At 46.1% G+C, this 21,206-nt stretch overlaps 1 protein-coding gene across 4 annotated transcripts in view; it reads left to right on the top strand.

Moving 5' to 3' along the window:
- Nucleotides 1-21,206, top strand: part of LSM14A (LSM14A mRNA processing body assembly factor) — a 103,418-nt gene that overhangs the window by 18,774 nt on the left and 63,438 nt on the right. For 2 of the 4 annotated variants that reach the window (XM_033941808.1, XM_033941806.1), the window contains exons 3-4: nt 8,990-9,122; nt 13,203-13,325. In XM_033941808.1, the coding sequence (XP_033797699.1) occupies nt 8,990-9,122; nt 13,203-13,325 (256 nt within the window). The remainder of the gene's footprint in view (nt 1-8,989; nt 9,123-13,202; nt 13,326-21,206) is intronic. The other 2 variants (XM_033941807.1, XM_033941805.1) reach the window with 1 other exon arrangement.

Raw genomic sequence — 21,206 nt, 5'->3', positions numbered from 1 at the left:
TAGTACTGTAATATTTAGCTTATTCCTTTCTTATAAATCAAAGTTCCTGCTGCTGAACTAGAGAAAGAGATGTTCAGCTGGCAGGGCTTTGTTTATAAATTTTTACCAACACAGCTAATATACTACTTTATCCTAAAATAAATATAATTTTTTTTTTCTACCTTTGTTGTCTAGTTTCTGCTTTCCACATCTTCTCATTCAATTCCTTCCATCCACTGTGTGTCTTCTCTCTGCGTCTTCCATTTGCTGTTACTGTGCCTCTTCCTTCACCCCCCCCCCTCGTCTAGCACTCATCTTCTTCCCTCCGCTCCCCCATAGTCTGGCATCTGTCTTCTTCCCTTCCAGCATCTTCTCCCCACTCTGTCTTCCACATTTCCCTTCACCCTCCTTCAATGTCTGTTCTATTCCTTTCCACCACCACCCTTCCCTCCCTCCTTTACCATCTGTTCCTTTCTACCACCCTTCAGCTCCTCTCGCGTGGCCTATCTATCTACCTTCCTCACCTTGAAGCTTCTTTGGTATGAGTGCGATAAATAAATTGAAGGAGATATCATCCACAGCTAAGACCAGGGCTAGTTGATGAGGAGTAGATAGGGAGAAAGCACCCAAGGTGGTTGTGGACGAAGGCTTAGGATGCCATTGTCTAAGGAAGTTTACTTGCAAATGAGCCCCAGAAAGCAGAAGGGACCCTCTACTTCCTGTGCCAGCATTTCCTGTTCCAGCATTTCCTTCACCAGCCCAAACTCAAAGGAGCTTCTTGAGCTCCCTCCGGAGTTTTCACCCATTGAAAATCCATCATTCCCCCCACTCTCTACTTCCTAGCACTGATTTCTCACACAGAAGGAAGGGGCCAAAAGCCTCACCTTGAATTGGACTTGAGAGCAAGGAAGCGGGGCGAGGCTGCTCCTTGGCCAACCTGCCCTCTTTTTCCGCGCTCTTTCTTCTCGGTTGCACTTTGCCGCCCTCCTCTTCGTTTGCGCAACTGAACACGACTTTGCTGCCAGAAGCGTTGATGACGATGAGCAGACCGGCTTTCCTCGACTCGTCCTCTCCTCTCCTTTAGGCCGGTGCAGGGTCTTTGCTGGAGGCCGCGTCCGGCTCCTCCTTCGGGGCGCCCTCGTGCAGGTGCATTATGTCGGTGATGTGGTTCAAGAAGAGCCTGAAGCGGGGGCTGTGGTGCTGCTGCACGAGCCGGGCGTAGGCATTCTTCTGGGGAGGGGGCGGTGGATCCATGGGGGAGGGGCGCCCGTCACTCTCACACCAATGAGGCCATTTTCCTCGGGCGCTTGGACCTGAACCCATCGGCCTCCCGGGCCAGAACCTGCCTGTCGCCGGCTGCTCAGTGTTCAATCTTCTGCTCTACTGCAACTTCCTGTTTCCGGTTGCGTCAGAGCAAAAGATTGAACACTGAACAGCCACGCGTGCGCGGCTCTTTGAAAGCGTGCAGGTTGCCGAAAAGGAAAGCCTGCAAACTAAGGTGAGGTGAAGGGATGGAGCTGGCTAAACGCTACGATCGATCGACGGGGCGGTGAATGGCCTTGTCCCCGTCCCCGCAGCGACTGCTATTTTTCTTTCCCCGTTTCGGCGGGTTACCTGCGGCTAAATGTGGTTAGCCGCAGGGAACCGCCACCGTGTCATTCTCTAGCTGCAGCCACCTTCACCATGCCAGCGGGGAGCTATGGAGGGGGAGGTTCAAGGTTCTGGCCTGACCCGTCCTGCCTCACCGAGATCCTTCCCTTCTCCAGACCCAGTGCCCACACTTACCCCGGCGCAACTTTGGCCAGCTCAGGGCAGAACGAAACTGGGAGCCAGAGAGCCATCCCGCTCCTCGCTCGGGTGGCTGCAGAAAGGCAACAGAAAGTGAAGCGCCGCAGCTCCCCAGCAGCAGCAACTCAGTCGCAGGCTCTCCCTCCTCTGGAGCTCATCATGTAGGCCAGGGGTGCCCACACTTTTTGGTCTTGTGAGCTACTTTTAAAATGACCAAGTCAAAATGATCTACCAACAATAAAATTTAAAAAAACACAAAGCACACTGTATGCAGAGAAAATGTTAAATTATTTATATTCTGGGTTTTTTTTCAAAGAGGTCACGGCAGATGACTTTATGCAATGTCGCCTCAGTAACAACTATACAAAATTAGACAAATATACCCCCTCCTTTTTTACTAATCCACAATAGTGTTTTTTATCGCAGGAAGCTTCGCTGAATGCCCGTCGCTGCTCCCGATGCTCATAGGCTCCCTGCGCTAAAAACGCTATTGCAAAATATAGATAGCAGATATAAATTCTTAAAACGGACACATTTTGATCACTAAATTGAAAATAAAATCATTTTTCCTACCTTTGTTGCCTCGTGATTTCATGAGTGGTTGCACTTTCTTCTTCTGACTGTCCAACTTTTTCTTCCTCTCTCCCTGCCCCTCCCCTTTCTTTTTATTTATTTCTTTTTCTTTCTCTCTCCCTGTCCCCCCTGTCTGTCTTTCTGTCCCCGTCTTTCTTTCTTTGTCTTTTTTTTTTCTCCCTAAGCCGAGGCTAAATTGGAGCTTCCACCACAGTCATTTACAATAAACTTTTTTTCCTTCTTTTTTTATTTTTTCCAAACCAATAGAAGTTGGAAAGAATTGTACAAAAGAGGTTGAGAAATGTCTCTCTCTTTGCCTGTCTGACTGAGGGCAAAATAACAGAAAATTTAACAGAATAAGGTGAAACTGGCATGTGGGAAAAATGATAAAAAGATACATTGATTTTGAAAATGGGCCAAAACAGACGTAGGGTTCCAAAGAAATAAGCCCTCCCTCCCTTAAAAAAAAAGGTTCAGTGCATTTCAAAGGGAGAAGCAGTTCCAGGTCCTATAGCACAGACACTTGCATACATACTGTACATAGCAGTTAGGCAAGTCCTCCTTTCTGCTGTTTCTCCCTATTTTCTAATCTACCAACGCTCCAAACTGCCCTTACTTTGAAATTATTCCCCACCGCTGCCCTACCTCCATCAAAATGCCCCACCTGATAAAATGAAGCCCCAGTAACTGACTCATCACTCCCAAAACTTCCCTTTCAACCCAACAAATACTTCCCTCTACAACAGCCGCAAACACAAAAAATATCCCCCACTGCACTATCGCTCAGCAACTTAAACTCAGCCTGCTAAACAACCTCCCCGCCGTTGTCTGTGAACAGGCCCTCACAAGCTACCATTGCCGCTGAGTTCTCCCTGTTCCCCGACGCTGTAACAGACCAGCAGCCTTCCTCCCGACGTCAATTCTGACGTCTGAGAGGAAGTTCCGGGCCAACTAGGCAGCGATTGGCTGGCCTGGAACTTCCTCTCTGAAGGCTGGTGTGCCTGGCACTTCTGCAGTCTGGCCTGTTACCGCGTTGGGGAACGGGGAGAATGCAATCGCGGAGCCCAGGATGGGCTCCGCGATTGACTCGTGTTGCCTTTAGAAACATAGAAAGGTGATGGCAGAAAAGGGCTACAGCCCCATCAAGTCTGCCCACTCTACTGACCCACCCCATTAAGTCTGAGTGCTGCTCAACCCACGTAGGGATCCCACGTGGATGTCCCATTTATTCTTCAAGTCGAGCACGCTTGTGGCCTTGATTACCTGCACCGGAAGTTTGTTCCAGTGATCAAACCAGCGATCTACTGGTCTATCAACCTTTTAGGCACCCCTGACTTAGGCAGTAAGCTCAGCACAGGCACATATTGGTTCAGCGGCAGCATAATGGGTCAATCACAAACAACCTTAGAACTCTGAGTTCGTTAGCCCATTGTGCTGCAACTGAACCAATGTGTGCCTGTGTTGAGCTTACTGCCTACGTGATGAGCTTCATGCCTACATGACATGCTGCTGATTTGTCGTGACTCGGAGCTCAGCGTGGCGCCGGATTGGAAATAAGGTAGGCCTCCTGTCGGGAAGATAGGAACCCCAGTTCCATCCTTGTGGGAGTCCCATGGACCTTAGAGGGATCCCCATGGGAGTCCTATGGACCTATGGGGATCCCCGTTCCCATGCAGATCTCTATTGCAGCTTTGACAACAGAAGTGCGGTTAGGAGGAGGGAGCTGGCAAGGGGAGGTAAACACAGGAGACATGAATTTGGGGTGTGGAACAGAGGGGGACGACAAGGGGTGCATTGGAACACAGAAGGGAAGAGGTGAGTCGCATTTGGACAGGAAGGGCGGGACAAGGGGCGCGTTGACACAGGAAGGGAGAAGCAGTACCCTGGTTTGTAAGTACGAGTTTGACGTAAGTTGAGTGTTCTTAAACCGGGGGCTGCCTGTACCTTATAATGCTTATTTCCTTGTCATCGGCAGCAGATGAATCCAGAGACTTGTGGATTATGACCATCTACCAGCAGGTGGAGATAGCATTAAAATGAGCCTTAAAACACTTTCTAAAAAAAGAATACATATCCCTTTTTTAAATATTCATAAAGTCCCATAATTGTTAAGAGAGATCAGAAATGATTATCAGTTTAGCTCAGTGATATTTACTGAACTATGTAATATCTGTTAAATGTAAATCTGTACACAGCAGGCCCCTTGAGTTTGGGACTGCTTCTGGCTGCTATAGTCCACGACAGGACTCTGGTAATGGTACCATGGCTGAGTGCCCACATGAACTTTTCAGAAAGCAATTTTGTCTTGATGGGCTCCTTCCTTTCAGGACTTTGAAGTGTGGCTTGCCCTTCTTGATTCCCTTCTGAGCAGCCTGCTATTCATGGGACAAACCAGTTCATCTCAGTGGAGAGTCATGCTGGACTATCCCAACTGGGTGGTAGGGAGCACAGATAATGTGTCTGGTTTGCAGGAGGGCTTCCATTTCCTCGTGTAATTTGCTCAGATCTCTGGTCAACAATGAAGGCATCCTTGCCCATTAATCCTCTGGAGAGTAGATCCATTCACTTAGTGAACTTCCTCACCTTGTTGAAGGCCAAGGCAATCCCAGGTCTGGACAGTAGCTTATATCAACAAGCAAAAAGGAACCTGGAGAGTGGCAGTAATGTAGGCCAATTGGGCAAAATTGTGCAGATGGGTAGAATGGAATCTTGTGCTCTTGGTAGTGTACATTGCAGGGTTAGCTAGCATGCAAGCAAACTTTCTCAGCTTGGAATATTTTCTTCAGGAGTAAGACCTTCATGAAAATTTAGGTGACGACCCCTTCTCAACTCCCCATTGGCGTCTCAGGGCCCTTCTGTAGGTGGCAAAATGGAAGGTGTAATTGAGAACTCGGGAAGCCATCATCGAGTTCTGGTAGATGCGCCTCCCGAACTTATCCATGGTCCTCCCTTCTCGGCCCGGGGGCACCGAGGCATATACCTGGGACGGATGAGATCGCTTGAGGGAGGACTCGACCAACAGTGACTGATGGGAGAGCTGGGAGCCCTCAAATCCCTTATGGTGCACTGTGCGATACCTGGTATCCAGTTTGGCAGGAATGGAGTACGGTGTTTCAAAACAGCGCATGAACGTCTGGTCGAGGAGCTTGTGTAGAGGCAGGCGAAGAGACTCAGCAGGAGGATGAGGCAGATGCATGGTATCAAGGTACTCCTTGGAGTAGCGGGAACCCGAGTCCAAGGTGATGTCGATCATCCGCCGCAGAAAAGATGAAAAAGACAGCTGGTCCGCCAACACAGGACGCTGAGACGGACTCGATGAAGTCAAGGCCTCCTGATCCAAGGAGAAATGGGATCTACAAGGAGAGAACGACCTGATGGTATCCTCGAACTCCGGGCCCGGAGGAGGCGAGACATCTGAAGATGAATACACCATACGAGGAAGCTTCTTCTGAGGCGAGACGGTAGAATGTCTGGACGAATGCCTTGAAGAATGCCTGGAGCGGCGCCCCTCACTCCGTCTCGAAGGAGATCTGGAACGACGATGTGAAGATGGCTCCGCAGAGGCCTCCAACGAGTAGATGGAGCTGGAGGCTGTAGAGCGAAGGAGGATGGGTCGACGCCTCTCGAGCAGCATTCCACGGGTCGAGAGACGGCTTGGCAGGCAAGGGGCTCCGGAAGAAATCCTCCTGATGACGCACAGGGCTTCGGCTCCTCGGAGGCAAATCCTAATTGTCTCCGTCCGAGGCGGGGATGGGTTCCAGAGGCGGCATCTCACCAAGCGAAGCGCGCCTCGATGAACTTGCAGCCAAACGCCGAGCCTCCTCGCCTAGCTCGGAGAGACATGCAGTCACTGTCTCACCAGACATCACTCGATTTTTGAGGGGGGTGCTCAGACTGTGTCTCCCACTGCGTAGGCTGTTCCTGTCTTGGGACCTTAATGTTATTCTGAAGGATCTGTCTTGGGCTCCTTGTGAACCCCTTCCAGATGCAACCCTTTTGGGGACCATGTTTGTGGTTGGAATTGTCTGGGCAAGGCAGATATCAGAGTTACAGGCCATCCTGTAGAGCACTTTTTCCTCAGATTCACGAAGTCTGGTGTTTCTCTATGGATGGTACCGTCTTTTCTACCAAATGTCATTTCTGCCTTACATGTCATTCAGGAAATAGGACAGAATTTTGTGGAAGCTGGATATGCAGAGAGTCCTTCTGGAAAGGACTAATGATTCCCGGCTAGCTGACCACCTTTTTTGTACTAACCAGCCAATTAAGATGAGACAAACCAGTTTCAAAGGCTTTGTTTGCCAGATGGATTTGCATGGCAATTTCGTCCTCCTACATTGCCTGCGGTAAACAGCCCCCTTTCTCGATTACAGCACATTCAACTAGAGTGTGGCTGCTTCTAGTTGAATGTGCTGTAATCGAGATAGTGTGGCTGCTTCTTGAGCAGAGTCCCAATCTGTTTCATCTGTTTCCGCCTTGAACCGCAAGGTAATGGCGGAATAGAAATCTCTAATGTAATGTAATCTGATTAAATTTGTAGAGCAGCTACTTGGTCTATTCTTCACACCCCTATGAGGTCCTACAAAGTGGATGTGGCGACTCAAGAGGATGCTGCTTTTGGGTCCTCGGTACTCCCTTCCTGGCACTGCTTTGATAAATCAGCTGTGGTTCAGAATCCTATGTCTTTGCTACAGAATGAAAGATTAGGTTCTTACCTTGCTAACTTCTTTTTGTTAGAAGACATAGGATTCTGTACGGCCCACCCTGTGCAGACCTTTGATTCGCCTGATTTCTGCTTTTGACATTGCTGCTGTCTGTCTTGGGGATCTCTTCTCTTGTTTCTAAGATATAGCAGAGACAAAACTACAGGAATGAGTGCTCCTATTCCCTTTCTCCTTTTGAGTTTTGTTGTTTTTTTTTCTGGTTCCTTCTAGTTGCACTTAGCAGGTTGGTTCCTAACTACTCGTGCTAACATTATTGTTCAGTGTTGATTGTTGTTAATCATTGTTCCTTTGTCATAAGTTACAGAGCAAGACAGAATAGTGGTTTGTTGCCAGGCAAGTTCCCCGTACCCCTCCTTCTAATTTCTTTTGTTTAAGTGAAGTTCAAATGCTTTGGGACTAACTGAAGAGGGAGTTGTTCTCCACTGCAGAAGGGGAGGAGTTCAGAATTTTTGATCGACACCCTTCTGCAGATTCACGAGTAATGGGAAAAAAAACAGCTATTTTACAGAATCCTATGTCTTCTAACAGAAAGAAGATTAGCAAAGTTAGAACCTAATCTTTCATTCCTTGAATTATGTCAAGGTCAAGATGGTTCTGTACTTGGGTAGTCTTCCCTTGTTGAACAGATATTCCAGCCATTTTGGCCTTTTTGCAAGGTTCAAGCGGCAGCACTGGCCAGCCGAAGGAAGGTGGATAGTTCTCAGTTGTGGTCCACCTGGATGTAATGTAGTTTTATGTACAGTCAAATTGATCCATTCCCAAATCTGAATTATCCATTTTGCTTTCTATCCTCCTTCAGTCCTGTATGAATCAGCATCTCTCTGAACCCCCCCTCCCCCCACCCACCCAATGGTCCTCCAGTTGAATCTGGTAGCTCTTCCTTTTTCTTCCTTTCCTACACACCCTTCCTCACTGCAGTCCTTGCTTTGTTTTCTGTTCACACAGTGAGCTTTTCCTCTGGGATGTCACAGGAAGTTGCATCAGAAGAGGTGGCAGGACACACCAGAGGAAAGGCTCCCGATGCAGCTCAAGGTTGCCTTTGTGAATCAGAAACAAAGATGAGAGAAAAGAGTGGTAGCTGAGGATATTTGTTAGGCTACAACATGGTTGTCTCTCTCTTTTAGTGCCTCAAGCTTGTGTCTGGGCCAGTCGAATGGGCGACCTTGAAGGAGGACTGTTTCTTTCTCTACCCTGTGGGATAAGAGATTTGATAAGTCCTATAGATCTTAGCAGGTCTAGAAAGATAAAGAATGTGAAATTTTATTCTTACCTATTAATATCCTGCTAGATTGGTCCTTGACAGTTGTCTGCTGGACATTCTCTGATCCTCTTCCCTGTGGAATGGTGTTTAGTTTTATGCTTAATTCTTTTCTGTTATGTGTGCTGCCTTGGCATACAGCCAAAAACCTTCCAGTATACTAATTTTTCCTTATAGTGAAGATGTCATAAGAATCTTCAAGTTCTTTTCTGGTAAGGGGATGTGACACACAGATCTGAACAGGTTTAGCAGCATTCAAGAAAAGGAAATTTACAGGTAGGGTAAACTTCACTTTGTATGCTTTTGGAATATGAGGTATATATTGTAGACCTTTTTTATTACTATATCACTTCACTGCTCTGACTCATGAGTAGGAGTATCTCAGGGGTGTCACTTGATTTATGTAGCTTGAGGGTGATAACTGAGAAATATCCAAAGATTTCATAAAACCTGAAATGAATGGAGCTAGTTTTAAATGCATGAAATGGTTTGCTAGTCCTACTTTAGGAAGTATTACTGTGCATTTTCTAACATATACCTTCTGAGGCTTGAGGGACAAAACATTTTCTCATGATTGACTAGTATCATGTCTTGCTAGTGAATTTATATTGGTTAAAGCTTGGGAAATCTTTGATTGCTCCTCCTTTCTTTTTTTTCTTTCTTCCAGTCTTCTCTAGGATCCTCTTCGTCTTCCTCCTTCCAGTCTGTGGGTTCCTACGGTCCTTTTGGAAGAATGCCTGCATACAGCCAGTTCAGTCCCAGCCCGCTAGTGGGGCAGCAATTTGGTGCCGTGGGAGTTGGTATGTGTGTGTGTACTTATGACTTTATTTTTTGCTTTCATTTAAATTACAGTGGATAAACAAGGTTTCTAAAACTCAACAACTGTTCTTCCAGGAGCTTTCTTTGTTGAAAACTATAGGCTAGTAGTGGTAGTAGTATATACGGGTGATTATAAACTGTGCCTGTATTGATGACGAACTTTTGCCTCTGGCGACTAGAAGATTCTATACTGCTAGAGGAGCAAGGTTTGATATTTTATGTGTTGGGTCTCGGAGTTGTTATTCTAATCATCTGTACTTTTGTCTTGAAGCTCTTCAAAGCAGTACTGTCATCTAAAATAAAACCCTGCATACCTAGGGGAAAGCTCATTAATGCAAAAGTCATACAGACACGCAAGCTTGTTTGCTTTTGTTTCACAGAAGTGCAGAGTATTTTTATAAGGGAATCTTGTACATTGGTATCTGTCACCTGGAAGACTTTCTTACCCTGCTATAGAAATAATTGTTACAGCACCTTAGCTAGAATAGATTTTTAATACTTCAAACCCTTTTAATTCCATAGTTATAGAAACATGACGGCAGATAAAGGCCAAATGGCCTATCTAGTCTGCCCATCCACAGTAACCATTATCTCTTTCCCCCTCTCTCAGAGATCCCACGTGCTTATCCCAGGCCCTCTTGAATTCGGACACACTCTGTTTCCACCACCTCTTCCCTCTTCTGGAAGATTGTTCCACGCATCTACCACCCTTTCTGTAAAAAAAGCATTTCCTCAGATTACTCTGAAGCCTATCACCTCTGAACTTCATCCTATGCCCTCTCATTGCAGAATTTCCTTTCAAATGAAAGAGACTCGACTCGTGCACATTTATATTATGTAGGTATTTAAACCGTCTTATCATATCTCCCCTCTCCCGCCTTTCCTCCAAAGTATACAAATTGAGATCTTTAAGTCTGTCCCCATACTCCTTATCACGAAGACCACACACCATTTTAGTAGCCATCTCTGGACCGACTCCATCCTTTTTATATCTTTTTGAAGGTACGGCCTCCAGAATTGTACACAATTTTCTAAATGAGGTCTCACCAGAGTCTTTTTCCTACTGGCCATACCTCTCCCTATGCAACCAAGCATCCTTCTAGCTTTTGCTGTCATCTTTTCAACCTGTTTGGCCACCTCAGATCATCACATACAATCACATCCAAGTCCCGCTCTTCCATCGTGCACATAACCTCTTCACCCCCTATACTGTGCCGTTTTCTCTGGATTTTGCAGCCCAAATGCATGACCTTGCATTTCTTAGTATTAAATTTTAGCTGCCAAATTTCAGACTATTTCTTCAAGCTTCGCCAGATCTTTCTTCATGTTATTCACACCATCTGGCGTGTCTACTCTATTGCAGATTTTGGTATCATCCGCAAAGAGGCAAATCTTACCCGACAACCCTTCAGCAATATCATTTTGTAAAAATGTTAAAAAGAACAGACCCAAGAACAGAACCTTGAGGCACACCACTGGTAACACCCCTTTCCTCAGAGTGCTCTCCATTGATCACTACCCTCTGTCGCATTCCACTCAATCAGTTCCTGACCCAGCCTGTCACTTTGGAACCCATCCCAAGGGCACTCAGTTTATTTATCGGACGTCTATGTGGAACACTGTCAAAGGCTTTGCTAAAATCTAAATGCACCACATCTAGCGCACATCCTCTATCCAATTCTCTGGTCACCCAGTCAAAGAAATTGATCAGATTTGTCTGACAAGACCTACCTCTAGTCAATCCATGTTGCCTCCAGTCCTGTAATCCACAGGATTCCAGAAACTTGACCATTCTCTGTTTTAAAAGCGTTTCCATTAATTTGCTTACCACAGAAGTCAGACTTACCAGCCTGTAATTCCCTACTTCTTCCTTACTTCCATTTTTGTGGAGAGGGATCACAGAAAAATAGTTTGCATGGGTGTACCTTGGAGTTAAGCAAGTGACCCTTCTCATCCTGATAGACTAGTCTAGACTAGTGCTTCCCAATTCAGGAAAAAAAATTTCAATTCGATTTTCCTGACGTCAGAGGAGGGGTGGGACCCCAGTAGAGAGAAGACAGCTTGGAAGATCCGACGGCAGCTTGCAAAGATCGCTAATGCTAGCGATCTTATGCAGGCTGATTAAATGAGGTAAATCGATGCCGGGAGGCCAGGGGGAAAGCTGGACAGAAGCACTGACATTCCCCACTCCCCCTCTAAAGAAGGAGCAGCAGCAGCAGCCGGCTAGCAAGAGGCAGCGCTGCCGATCCTGCTTTAGGGGGCAAGGGAGGAGGGTCAGATACCAAAACAGGAGGCCAATTTTTTTTTTGGGGGGGGGGGGCTTTTGAATCGATTCGAGCCAATTCACCCGAAATGAATCGGTGAATCTATTCGAATCGGGCAGCACTAGTCTAGACTAATGAGCTATGTTTCTCTATTGGTAAATGGAGGTAGAGGACCTGGAACTTTTTCCAGTGATTACAGCAGCAGTATAAGGAGGAATGGTTGTAGCCCTGAAATTTGCTGCCATTCTCTGCTTCCAGCAGATGGATGTAGCAAGGACTGGTGGTACAGATTTCTTTTCCTCAGTTCTTTCTGCAGCTGCAGCTTATGTTTTGGCTGTGGCTTGCTTGCCAATGAGGTCACTTGTCATTTTGGATGCCCTGGGTCTTTTCTATCCCTCTCTTCCTCATCCCCACACTGGCCTTCCTTAAAGTTGTCTTTCACTGCCAGTGGCAGTTGTGCACATAAGCTGCCCAGAGCCTTCCCTCTCATGCAGCTTACTGTTCTGCAATGTCAGGATGTGTTGGAGGGCTGGCCACAGACAGCTTATGTGCATGGCTGCTGCTGCTGCTAGTATAAGTTTAGGGAATCAGGAGGGGTTGAGGGGGGTGCAAGACCACAGGGGGACATTTGACCACATCTTAAGAAAATGGAGCAAATTTTGGACAGTGTGGAATACCATACTTGGACTTTTATGGTAATATGTATTCTATTTGCGAAGCATAGTGTACTCCATCAGACTGAGGTTCTACTCTGGATCAGGTTTTATGTCCTTTAGAAGGTGCTGAAAAGCTCAGCGGGGTTTAAAAAAGGCTTGAATAATTTCCTGAAAGAGAAGACCATGGGCCATTATTGAGATGGCTTGGGGAAATCCACTTCTTATTCCTAGGATAAGCAGCATGAAATCTGTTTTACTACTTGGGATCTAGCTAGGTACTTGAGACCTGGGTTGGCCACTGTTGGAAACAGAATACTGGGCTTGATGGACCTCCTTCATCTGTCCCAATATGGCAGTTCTTACACTTTTATACTCCTAACACTTTCCCTGGATATCTGTAGTGTCTTAGCAGTTGTTTGGGTTTTTTGTGTTTTGGTTTTTTTTAGCATTCACCGATCTGCCAAAATCAGGTCATGGACATGGTCAACAATTTCAGGAGTTGACACCGTTTGAGGCTTCCCAGACCTTGCTGCATCTTTGACCTCAAAATCCCCACCCTAAAAGTTTGCAATCACTTCACTGTGGAGTATGATGGGCATTTGTCATTCAGTTTTTGCATCAGTGTTTGCATCATACATTCATGGATTTCCTTTGGGGTTTTCTTCTTCAGAATAGGAACTTCATGACAGCTCAGAGTTCCACACTTGAAAATTCCACACTTTTCATTGACATGGTTCAATTAGTGATCTGAAATGTCAAGACATACCACTGCGATTCTGCAAATTGACTCTTTGTAAAATAAAATAGCACACTTTTCAGCTGCAGTGGCAAAATAATGCTCAGAATTTAGGAAGTTGGTTGGGCTGAGAACTTTTCACCACCCCCTTGTAATTGATACTAGCATATGTATTTTAATTTCAGCTCTTTCAGATGTAAATGGTAACTATTTTTTTGTTGAGCTTTATAGCATAACAATGTATTCCTGTCCTTAATCATTGAATTATTAAATTTTATAAGAGCAATTTAATTCTTACTGGGAAAAGCTTTCAAGACTAAATTAGTGTATTATATGGATAGAGTGCAGATAATTTCATTTAAGTTCTACCTCCTTTTTTTTTTTTTTTTTTTTTTTTTTTTAAAGCAGGTAGTTCTTTGACATCCTTTGGAACAGAAACATCAAGCAGTGCTGCAATGTCCCAAAGTAGTACAGTTGTTTCAAATTTTACCCCTGATGCACGGTCTTTAAAAACACAGTTATCTCAAGGTATGTTTTTCTTCAACTCCTTGCATGCTACAAAAGCAATTTTTGCTACAAGTAAAAGCATGTGTTGGTGGGAGGAGGGCCATGTTATGAGACACGAAAACCTTTTCCCATTTTTAAAAGATGCCAGAAATGAATCACTAGTTAGTGATCTGATACTGCTGCAAGAAAATGTTGTGGCGGCCATGTCATTTCATATCTCTTAACTTTTTTCCTCCTGAGGAGATATAAAGGAGGGTCTTAGGAGGGTAGGGTTTTGAGCCATTGCTTGCTTTTTTATTTTATTTTTTTCAGATTCACGTCACTTTTTAAAATACAAGTGGGATGCGACTCTTCATTCCTGTCTATTCCCAACTTGTTTTCCGCAAAAGCTTATAGGAATTAGGTTGTGAGAAATGGAAAGAATGAGTAAGGAATATCTTGTTAACAGCCTAATACAGCTGCCTAGATCATTCAGCAAAATTGCTGTTGCCTGTTGCTTAATTTACATAATTTATCTGGTAAAATGTTGGTCATTACATTTTGACACACCAAGCCTGAAACCTGACCATTTTCACTGAAAAGTTTAATTTGCAGGGTGTTAGTTACAAAGTGGCAATGAGTAATTTGGGGGTTAGTGAACTTACCATGTAAAGGTGGTTTAAGTCCTACATGTCAATCCTGATAACTTTATGTACAGTTTTCCTTGCAGGTTGATGATACATTCTGTCAGCTAGTACAAAGATAGGCTGGAACTACATTATGAATATATGCTATAAGTATAATGGAACTAATTTAAACTATAAAATACCCAAATGTCTCAGGCTCTTTGAGGCCCTGCTAGTTGAATGTAAGAGCAGCAATAAACACACAACATCAGTTATGGCTTGGAAAAGTGGAAATGGCTCACTCTAGGGCAGGGGTGTCAAACTCAATCACATAAGGGACCGGGAGTCGTGGGCCGAATTGTTTTATTAAGATACTTATGGGTCCTTTTATTAAGGTATGCTAACCGATTTAGCGCATGCTAAATGCACACCTTAATAAAAGGACCCCTTAGTTTTAGTAGAATTATAAGGTTACAACTTCTCCAACCCCACACCAGCTCTGTGATGTAAACAAAATAAATTTTAAAAATACTTCCTCTCTCTTTTAGGTCCTAGTTCACGCGTGCTGTCTAACACCAGCTCTGGCAGGATACACATTTCAAATCTGACATATTATAATCACAAAACAGAAAATAAATTTTTTTTTCTACCTTTGTTGTCTGATCATTATTCAAATCCATGTTGGTCCCAGGCTCTGGTTGTCGCTTGTCAGAGTCTTCTTCCCATTTGTCTTTTTCTTCTTTCTCTGTTAACCATCCGTCTTCCATCTCTGTCCTCCCCTTTCGATTCCCTTCCCTCCCCCAGAGGTCTTGCATCCCCAGATCCACCATCTCTCCTTTTCTGAATTACCCTTTCATCCAGCATCTCTCCCTCCTCCTCCACCCCAGGGTCCATGATCTCTCCCTTTCTCTTCCCAACTACCCTCCTATCCATTATCTCTGTCCCCCCTTCCACACTATCCCTTGTGTCAAATTTCTCTCCCTTTCTGTTCCTTCCCTCCCTCCATCCCATAGTCCACCATCTCTCTCCCTCTCCTCTGTTTTTAGACTCATTATTTCTCCCCCTCTCCCACCCTCAGCCTGGCATATGCACGCCTGTTTGGACCCCTTCTTCCCTCACTCTGTGTACTTCTACACCAGGGCCCACTGCCGCCTCCCTCCCTCTGTATTTCTACACCAGGGCCGGTCCAGCCCCTGCCCCGAAGGTCTGCATCTTCTTTCTAACGCGGTCTCACCGTCAAACAGCCTGCAGAGGATCACTAGTGCTGTAGAGATCCTAAGCAGGCTGCAGAGGTCGACGGCAATCTTCTTAGGATTGCTACAGCACCGACAATCCTCTGCAGGCTGTTTGAAGGTGAGACCATGAGGGAGGGAAGGACAGAGGGCCAAATCACTGGCCACGTTTGACACCTCTGTTCTAGGGCAATGGTCTTCATTGCAAGGCCTGCAAACTGATGGCACACTCTTTGGGCCACAGGCAGCGTGAGTGAAGTAAACATACTGCCTTTGTTAGCCCCAGAAGCTTTCCCTTTGCTAAAGCTTCCTACCACAGAGGCAGCTTGTTTACTTCACTCATGCTGCCTACAGCACTAGGAAAAAAGGGTAGAAAAAAGTGTCTGACTCCACTGGGGGGAGGGAGAGGGTACAACAGAGATACTGGACTCTGGAGATGGGGAGGAAAGGTTAAGAAAATGCTAGACCTCTGTGGAAAGAAAGGACAGGGGAGGACAGCAGTGCAAGATCATGGGAGGGGGATGGGAAGGAAAGGGGAGAGAGATGACAGATTGCAAGGAGAGGGGGGAGAGATGGGACCACTGGGCAGGAAGGAGGGAGATGGACCCCTGGACCACGAGAAGGGGGAAGGGAAGGAGGTGAGCTTTAGAGCTAAATTCTTGTACAATCCCACTTTATTCTTGGACAAGTTGGGTTATGTACCCCATCTTGTAGAAGCTTCATTTATATATGTTTGAACCTCCTCTCTTATCTCAAGACTGCCCTCTGAATTCCAGTTATCTAACTATAAGTAAGACTGTAGGAGCTAGTCTTTTCTGCTCATGTTTATTTTTTCTCTAACTTCAGTATTTTTGTGGCTTCATGTTCTCGTGCTGAAGAGGTTCCCCTGCAGGGACAGCTCTGGCTGCGGGAGATTGGAAACTTTACTGGAAAAGTCTCTCTTTCCAGGGGGCTGGCTGTTTTTTGCAGTGCACCCACCTCGACAGCCTGCATTCATAGATCAGGGCTCGAGGACCGTTCCCTTGAGAATGTTGCTCACCCCAGGTTTGTCCGCTGGTGGGTTTGAACACAGGCTGTGTAGTTCCGTGGAGGTGTATCCGGGATTGGAGCCGACTGCGTTCCTCCACCTGATCACATGCATGGCGTTTACGGGTGTGGTGCCTAAAGTCCTCAAATCCTCTGAGAGCTCCAAGACTGAGACTGCCTGTTCACGTGCGTGGCATTTCCAGGTGTGGTGGAGGTCTCCGTCTTAAGTGTTGTGCCCAAGAGGCTGTCCAGGTTCCAAAGCTTGTTGAGGCAGAGGATCTCCCTGTAAACTGTTACAGCTTCTGTCTTGCAGCTCCCAGTACATAGCATTGCACAGTGAGTATAAGGCTTGACAACCTGTGAGATTATTTGGGGGGGAGGGGGAAACCTCTGCTTTTTAAGTTTAAGGGTTTGGGGAATAAGCCCTAGGTCCCACCACCCCCAAAATCCTAAAATCGCTGTGTTTGTTTTGTTTATGGTTTTTTTTTTTGGGGGGGGGGGTTCTCAGGCAGTTATATTAGTAAAATAGCTCCTGCAGCAACAAGCTTTGTTTTTGCAAGAAAACACATCAGATAGACCCCTTGGGGCAGGATACTTTGGATTCATTCCTAATTTGCGGTGTATAGCTGACGGGCGAGGATCTGTGTTTCACATGCAATGCGTGGGGGAAGTGGCATTGACTTTAGATGCCCATCCCCCCCGGTCCCTTTGGGGGGTTCTACCACTCGGGCCATCCATGGGTAGTCCAAAAAAACAAAAATGGGCCTGGAGCGCAGCACAAGTGCATTCCTAGTGAAACGTAGCCACGATTCTGCACCTAAAGCCCGCAAATACTCAAAGAGCTGTAGCCATCCCTCAGGATCTGGGTTTCCCCCCCAGAATTTATTAGTATGCTCTTTTAGGCTTACTTAGTAAAGAAAAGTTTGCCAAATCTGCCTCATTGAAGAAGGTACTTGTTTCACGAGTCCATTTAGCTTGTCTACATAAAGGGCTGTGTGTCCAGATAGAGCTTGTATAATAAAGCTGACTTTGTGTGTTCTATCTCCACCTGTTGGTTGATGGACATAATTATCCCGCTTGTTCTGGGATAATGTGAAGAACTAATAGAAAGAAAATTTATCAGGTAAGACCTAATTTCTCCTTGGCCAAGGTCCTACTTGGAAGGGGATACAGGAGGGAAGAATGTGTACACCCTTTCAGAGGTTTGTTTGTTTGTTGTTGTTGTTGTTTCAGCCCAGGTACTGACCCCAGTTCCTCTTCTGGAGAATGCATCCAGACAATAATGAGAAGTAAAAGTATAAACTGAAGACCAAGTAACAGCTTTGCAGATTTCCTCAATAGATGTAGATCTCAGGAAAGCCACAGAGGCTGCCATAGCTCGAACCTTATGGGCCGTGACAGAACCTTCCAGTGACAGTCCAGTCTGAGCATAACAAAACGAGATGAAGGCGGCAAGCCAGTTGGAAATCTTTCATTTAGAAACAGGATGACCCAACTTATTGGGATCAAAAGAGAGAAAAAGTTGGGAAGAAGAGCGGTGAGGCTTGGTGCGGTCTAAATAGTAAGCCAAAGTACGCTTACAGTCCAAAAGAATGTAAAGCCTGTTCTCTGAAATGAGAATGAGGTTTAGGAAAAAAGACAGGTAAGACAATGGACTGATTAAGATGAAAGTCAGAGACTACTTTAGGGAGAAACTTCGGATGAATACGAAGAACTACCTTGTCATGATGAAAAACAGTGAAAGGGGGGTCTGCCACTAGTGCATGCAACTCACTGACCCTCCTGGCAGGTGAGAGCAATAAGGAAGACCACTTTCCAAGTAAGAAATTTGAGATGAGCTGTAGCCATAGGTTCAAACGGAGGCTTCATCAAAGAAGAAAGGACCACATTGAGGTCCCAAACAGGAGGAGGCTTAAGGGGTGGTTTCACATTAAAGAGTCCCCGCATGCACCTAGAAACCAAAGGATGAGCCGTGAGAGGTTTTTCGTGAACTGGCTCGTGAAAAGCTGTAATCGCACTAAGGTGGACCCTGATGGATGAAGATTTGAGACCAGAGTCGGATAAAGAGAGCAGATAATCCACCACAAGCTCTACTGCGAAGGAAGATGGATCACGATGATGCAGTGAGCACCAGGAAGAAAACAGAGTCCACTTCTGTTGATAACACTGGAGAGTGGTCGGTTTCCTGGAAGCATCAAGAATATGACGAACAGGCTGAGAAAGAAGTGTTTGAGCTGAGCTCAGCCTGAGAGAAACCAAGCTGTCAGGTGTAGAGATTGCAGGTTGGGATGTAGAAGGGATTGCTGATGCTGAGTAAGTAGAGTAGGAAATACTGGAAGAAGGATGGGCTCCCTGGAACTGAGTCGAAGAAGGGAGAACCAATGTTGCCTGGGCCACCGTGGAGCTATGAGAATCATGGTGGCTGAGTCCCTCTTGAGATTGAACAGGGTTCTCAAGAGGAGAGGCAGAGGAGGAAAGGCATATAGGAACCGATCTGTCCAATCGAGGAGAAACGCATCTGCCGCCAGGCAGTGAGGGAAGTAAAGCCTGGAGCAAAATAGGGGCAGTTGATGATTGTGAGGGGTTGCAAAGCGGTCCACTTGAGGAGTGCTCCACTGAGCAAAGACGGACTGGAGAGTGGCAGGATCGAGCGTCCATTCGTGAGGTAGAAGGATTCTGCTGAGGTTGTCCGCTAACTAATTCTGCTCTCCTTGAATATAGACAGCTTTCAGGAACAGATTGCGAGCTGTCGCCCAAGACCAAATCCTCTGGGCCTCCTGACATAACAGGAGAGAGCCTGTCCCTTCCTGTTTGTTGATGTAGTACATGGCTACCTGATTGTCTGTGCAAAGAAGGAGTACTTGGGAGCAGAGAAGATGCTGAAACGCTTTGAGGGCATAAAACCATCGCTCTGAGTTCCAGGAAATTGATGTGATGTTTCCGTTCTTGGGCAGTCCAAAGACCCTGAGTTTGAAGATGGTCTATATGTGCTCCCCAGGCATACGGGGAAGTATCTATGGTAATGACCTTGTGATGAGGAGGCAGGTGAAACAGAAGGCCTCTGGAAAGATTGGAGGATTGAGCCACCAATGTAGAGACTGTCGAAGAGACAATGTTACAGATATGTGTCGTGAACATGGATCTGTCGCCTGGGACCACTGAGTGGCTAAGGTCCACTGAGGAGTATGCAGGTGAAGACGTGCCAGGGGGGTAACATGAACCGTCGAAGCCATGTGACCTAAGAGAACCATCATGTGTTTGGCAGAGATGGTATAGAGTTGGCACCTGTTGACAGAGATGACGGAGGGTCTGGAGACGATCGGATGGAAGGAATGCCCTCATGAGAATGGTGTCCAGAAGTGCTCCAATGAACTGAAGTCGTTGAGTGGGGATGAGATGCGACTTTGGATAATTGATCTCGAACCCCAGAAGTTGAAGAAAAGAGATTGTCTGGTGGAAAAGAGATTGTCTGGTTCGTTGCATGGACCACTTGCCGAGATGACTGAGCTGTGATCAACCAGTCGTCCAGGTAAGGAAAAACCTGGAGACCGCAGACAAGCGGCCACCACAATGAGACACTTGGTGAATACCCTGGGTGAGGATGCTAGTCCGAAAGGAAGTACCTTGTATTGGTAATGACGGCGGTTGATCAAGAATCTGAGGTACCGTCTGGAAGTCAGATGAATAGGGATATGTGTGTATGCCTCCTTGAGGTCTAGGGAGCATAGCCAGTCACCCTGAGTGAGAAGAGGATAAAGGGTGGCCAGGGAGAGCATTTTGAATTTCTGCTTGACCAAACATTTGTTGAGATCCCTGAGATCCAAGATGGGTCTGAGATCTCCGGTCTTTTTGGGGACTAGAAAATACCGGGAGTAAAATCCCTGTTATCTCTGATCTAGAGGAACTTCCTCGATAGCATTCAGTAGAAGAAGAGATTGGACTTCCTGTAACAGTAGAGAGGACTGAGAAGGGTGCAAAGCAGACTCTTTTGGAGGACTGTCTGGAGGAAGAGTCTCTGAAAATGGAGAGAGAACCGTGACGAATGATGGTGAGAACCCAATAGTCTGAGGTGATGAGTTCCTAACGGTTGAGAAAAAATTGAAGACGTCCCCCTATGGGCTGAGGAAGAGGAGAAGAAGGGGGAAGACTGGCTATGTCCGTAGAAGCATGTCAAAAAGGCTGAGCAGCTTTAGGCTGAACAGCTGGCTTTATGGGTTACTGGCTGCTGCTGATGTTGGCGTTGCCTGCGAGGCTGGGGACGGGAAGGCTGGAGAGGACGAGCAGTATAACGGCATTGATAAGAAGACTGCTGTCTAAAAGGACGAATAGGCGGGGGTTTCTTCTTGTTCTTAAGTAAAGTGTCCCACCGAGTCTCATGAGCAGATCATTTCTGTGTAGTAGAATCGAGAGATTCGCCAAACAGTTCATCACCCAGGCAAAGGGCATTGGTGATTCACATCTAATTCAGAAACCCGAAGCCAAGCCAAACGCCTCATGGCGACAGCCATAGCAGTAGCCCTGGAAGTCAGCTCAAAGGTGTCGTAGATGGAGCTGACCAGAAACTTCCGAAGTTGGAACAAACTGAAAATGTGTTGCTGGAAAAGAGGGAGCTTACACTCAGGAAGATAGGTCTGAAACGTAGAAACCTGCTGAATTAAATGTTTCAGGTAAAAGGAAAAATGAAAGGCACAGTTACTAGACCGATTGGCAAGCATAGCATTTTGGTATAAATGCTTGCCAAAGCGATCCATAGCCTTACCCTCTCTGCCAGGAGGGACAGATGCATACACACTAGCCCCTGCAGACTTCTTTAGTGTAGACTTGACAAGGAGAGATTCATGAGGCAGTTGAGGCTTGTCAAACCCTGGGATAGGAATAACTTTATAAAAGGTGTCAAGCTTACATGGGGCTCCAGGAATAGTCAAAGGAGTCTCAAGATTTTTGTAAAAAGTTTCCCGTAGAATGTCGTGAAGGGGTAACTTGAGAAATTCCTTAGGAGGTTGGTCGAAGTCCATTCCAAGGGAATAGAAAGCTGTCGA

The sequence above is a fragment of the Geotrypetes seraphini genome, chromosome 4 (assembly GCF_902459505.1).
Source record: "Geotrypetes seraphini chromosome 4, aGeoSer1.1, whole genome shotgun sequence".
Taxonomy (NCBI): Eukaryota; Metazoa; Chordata; class Amphibia; order Gymnophiona; family Dermophiidae; genus Geotrypetes; species Geotrypetes seraphini.
The sequence above is the reverse complement of the archived record's forward strand: the minus strand, read 5'-3'. Positions and strand labels throughout refer to the sequence as shown.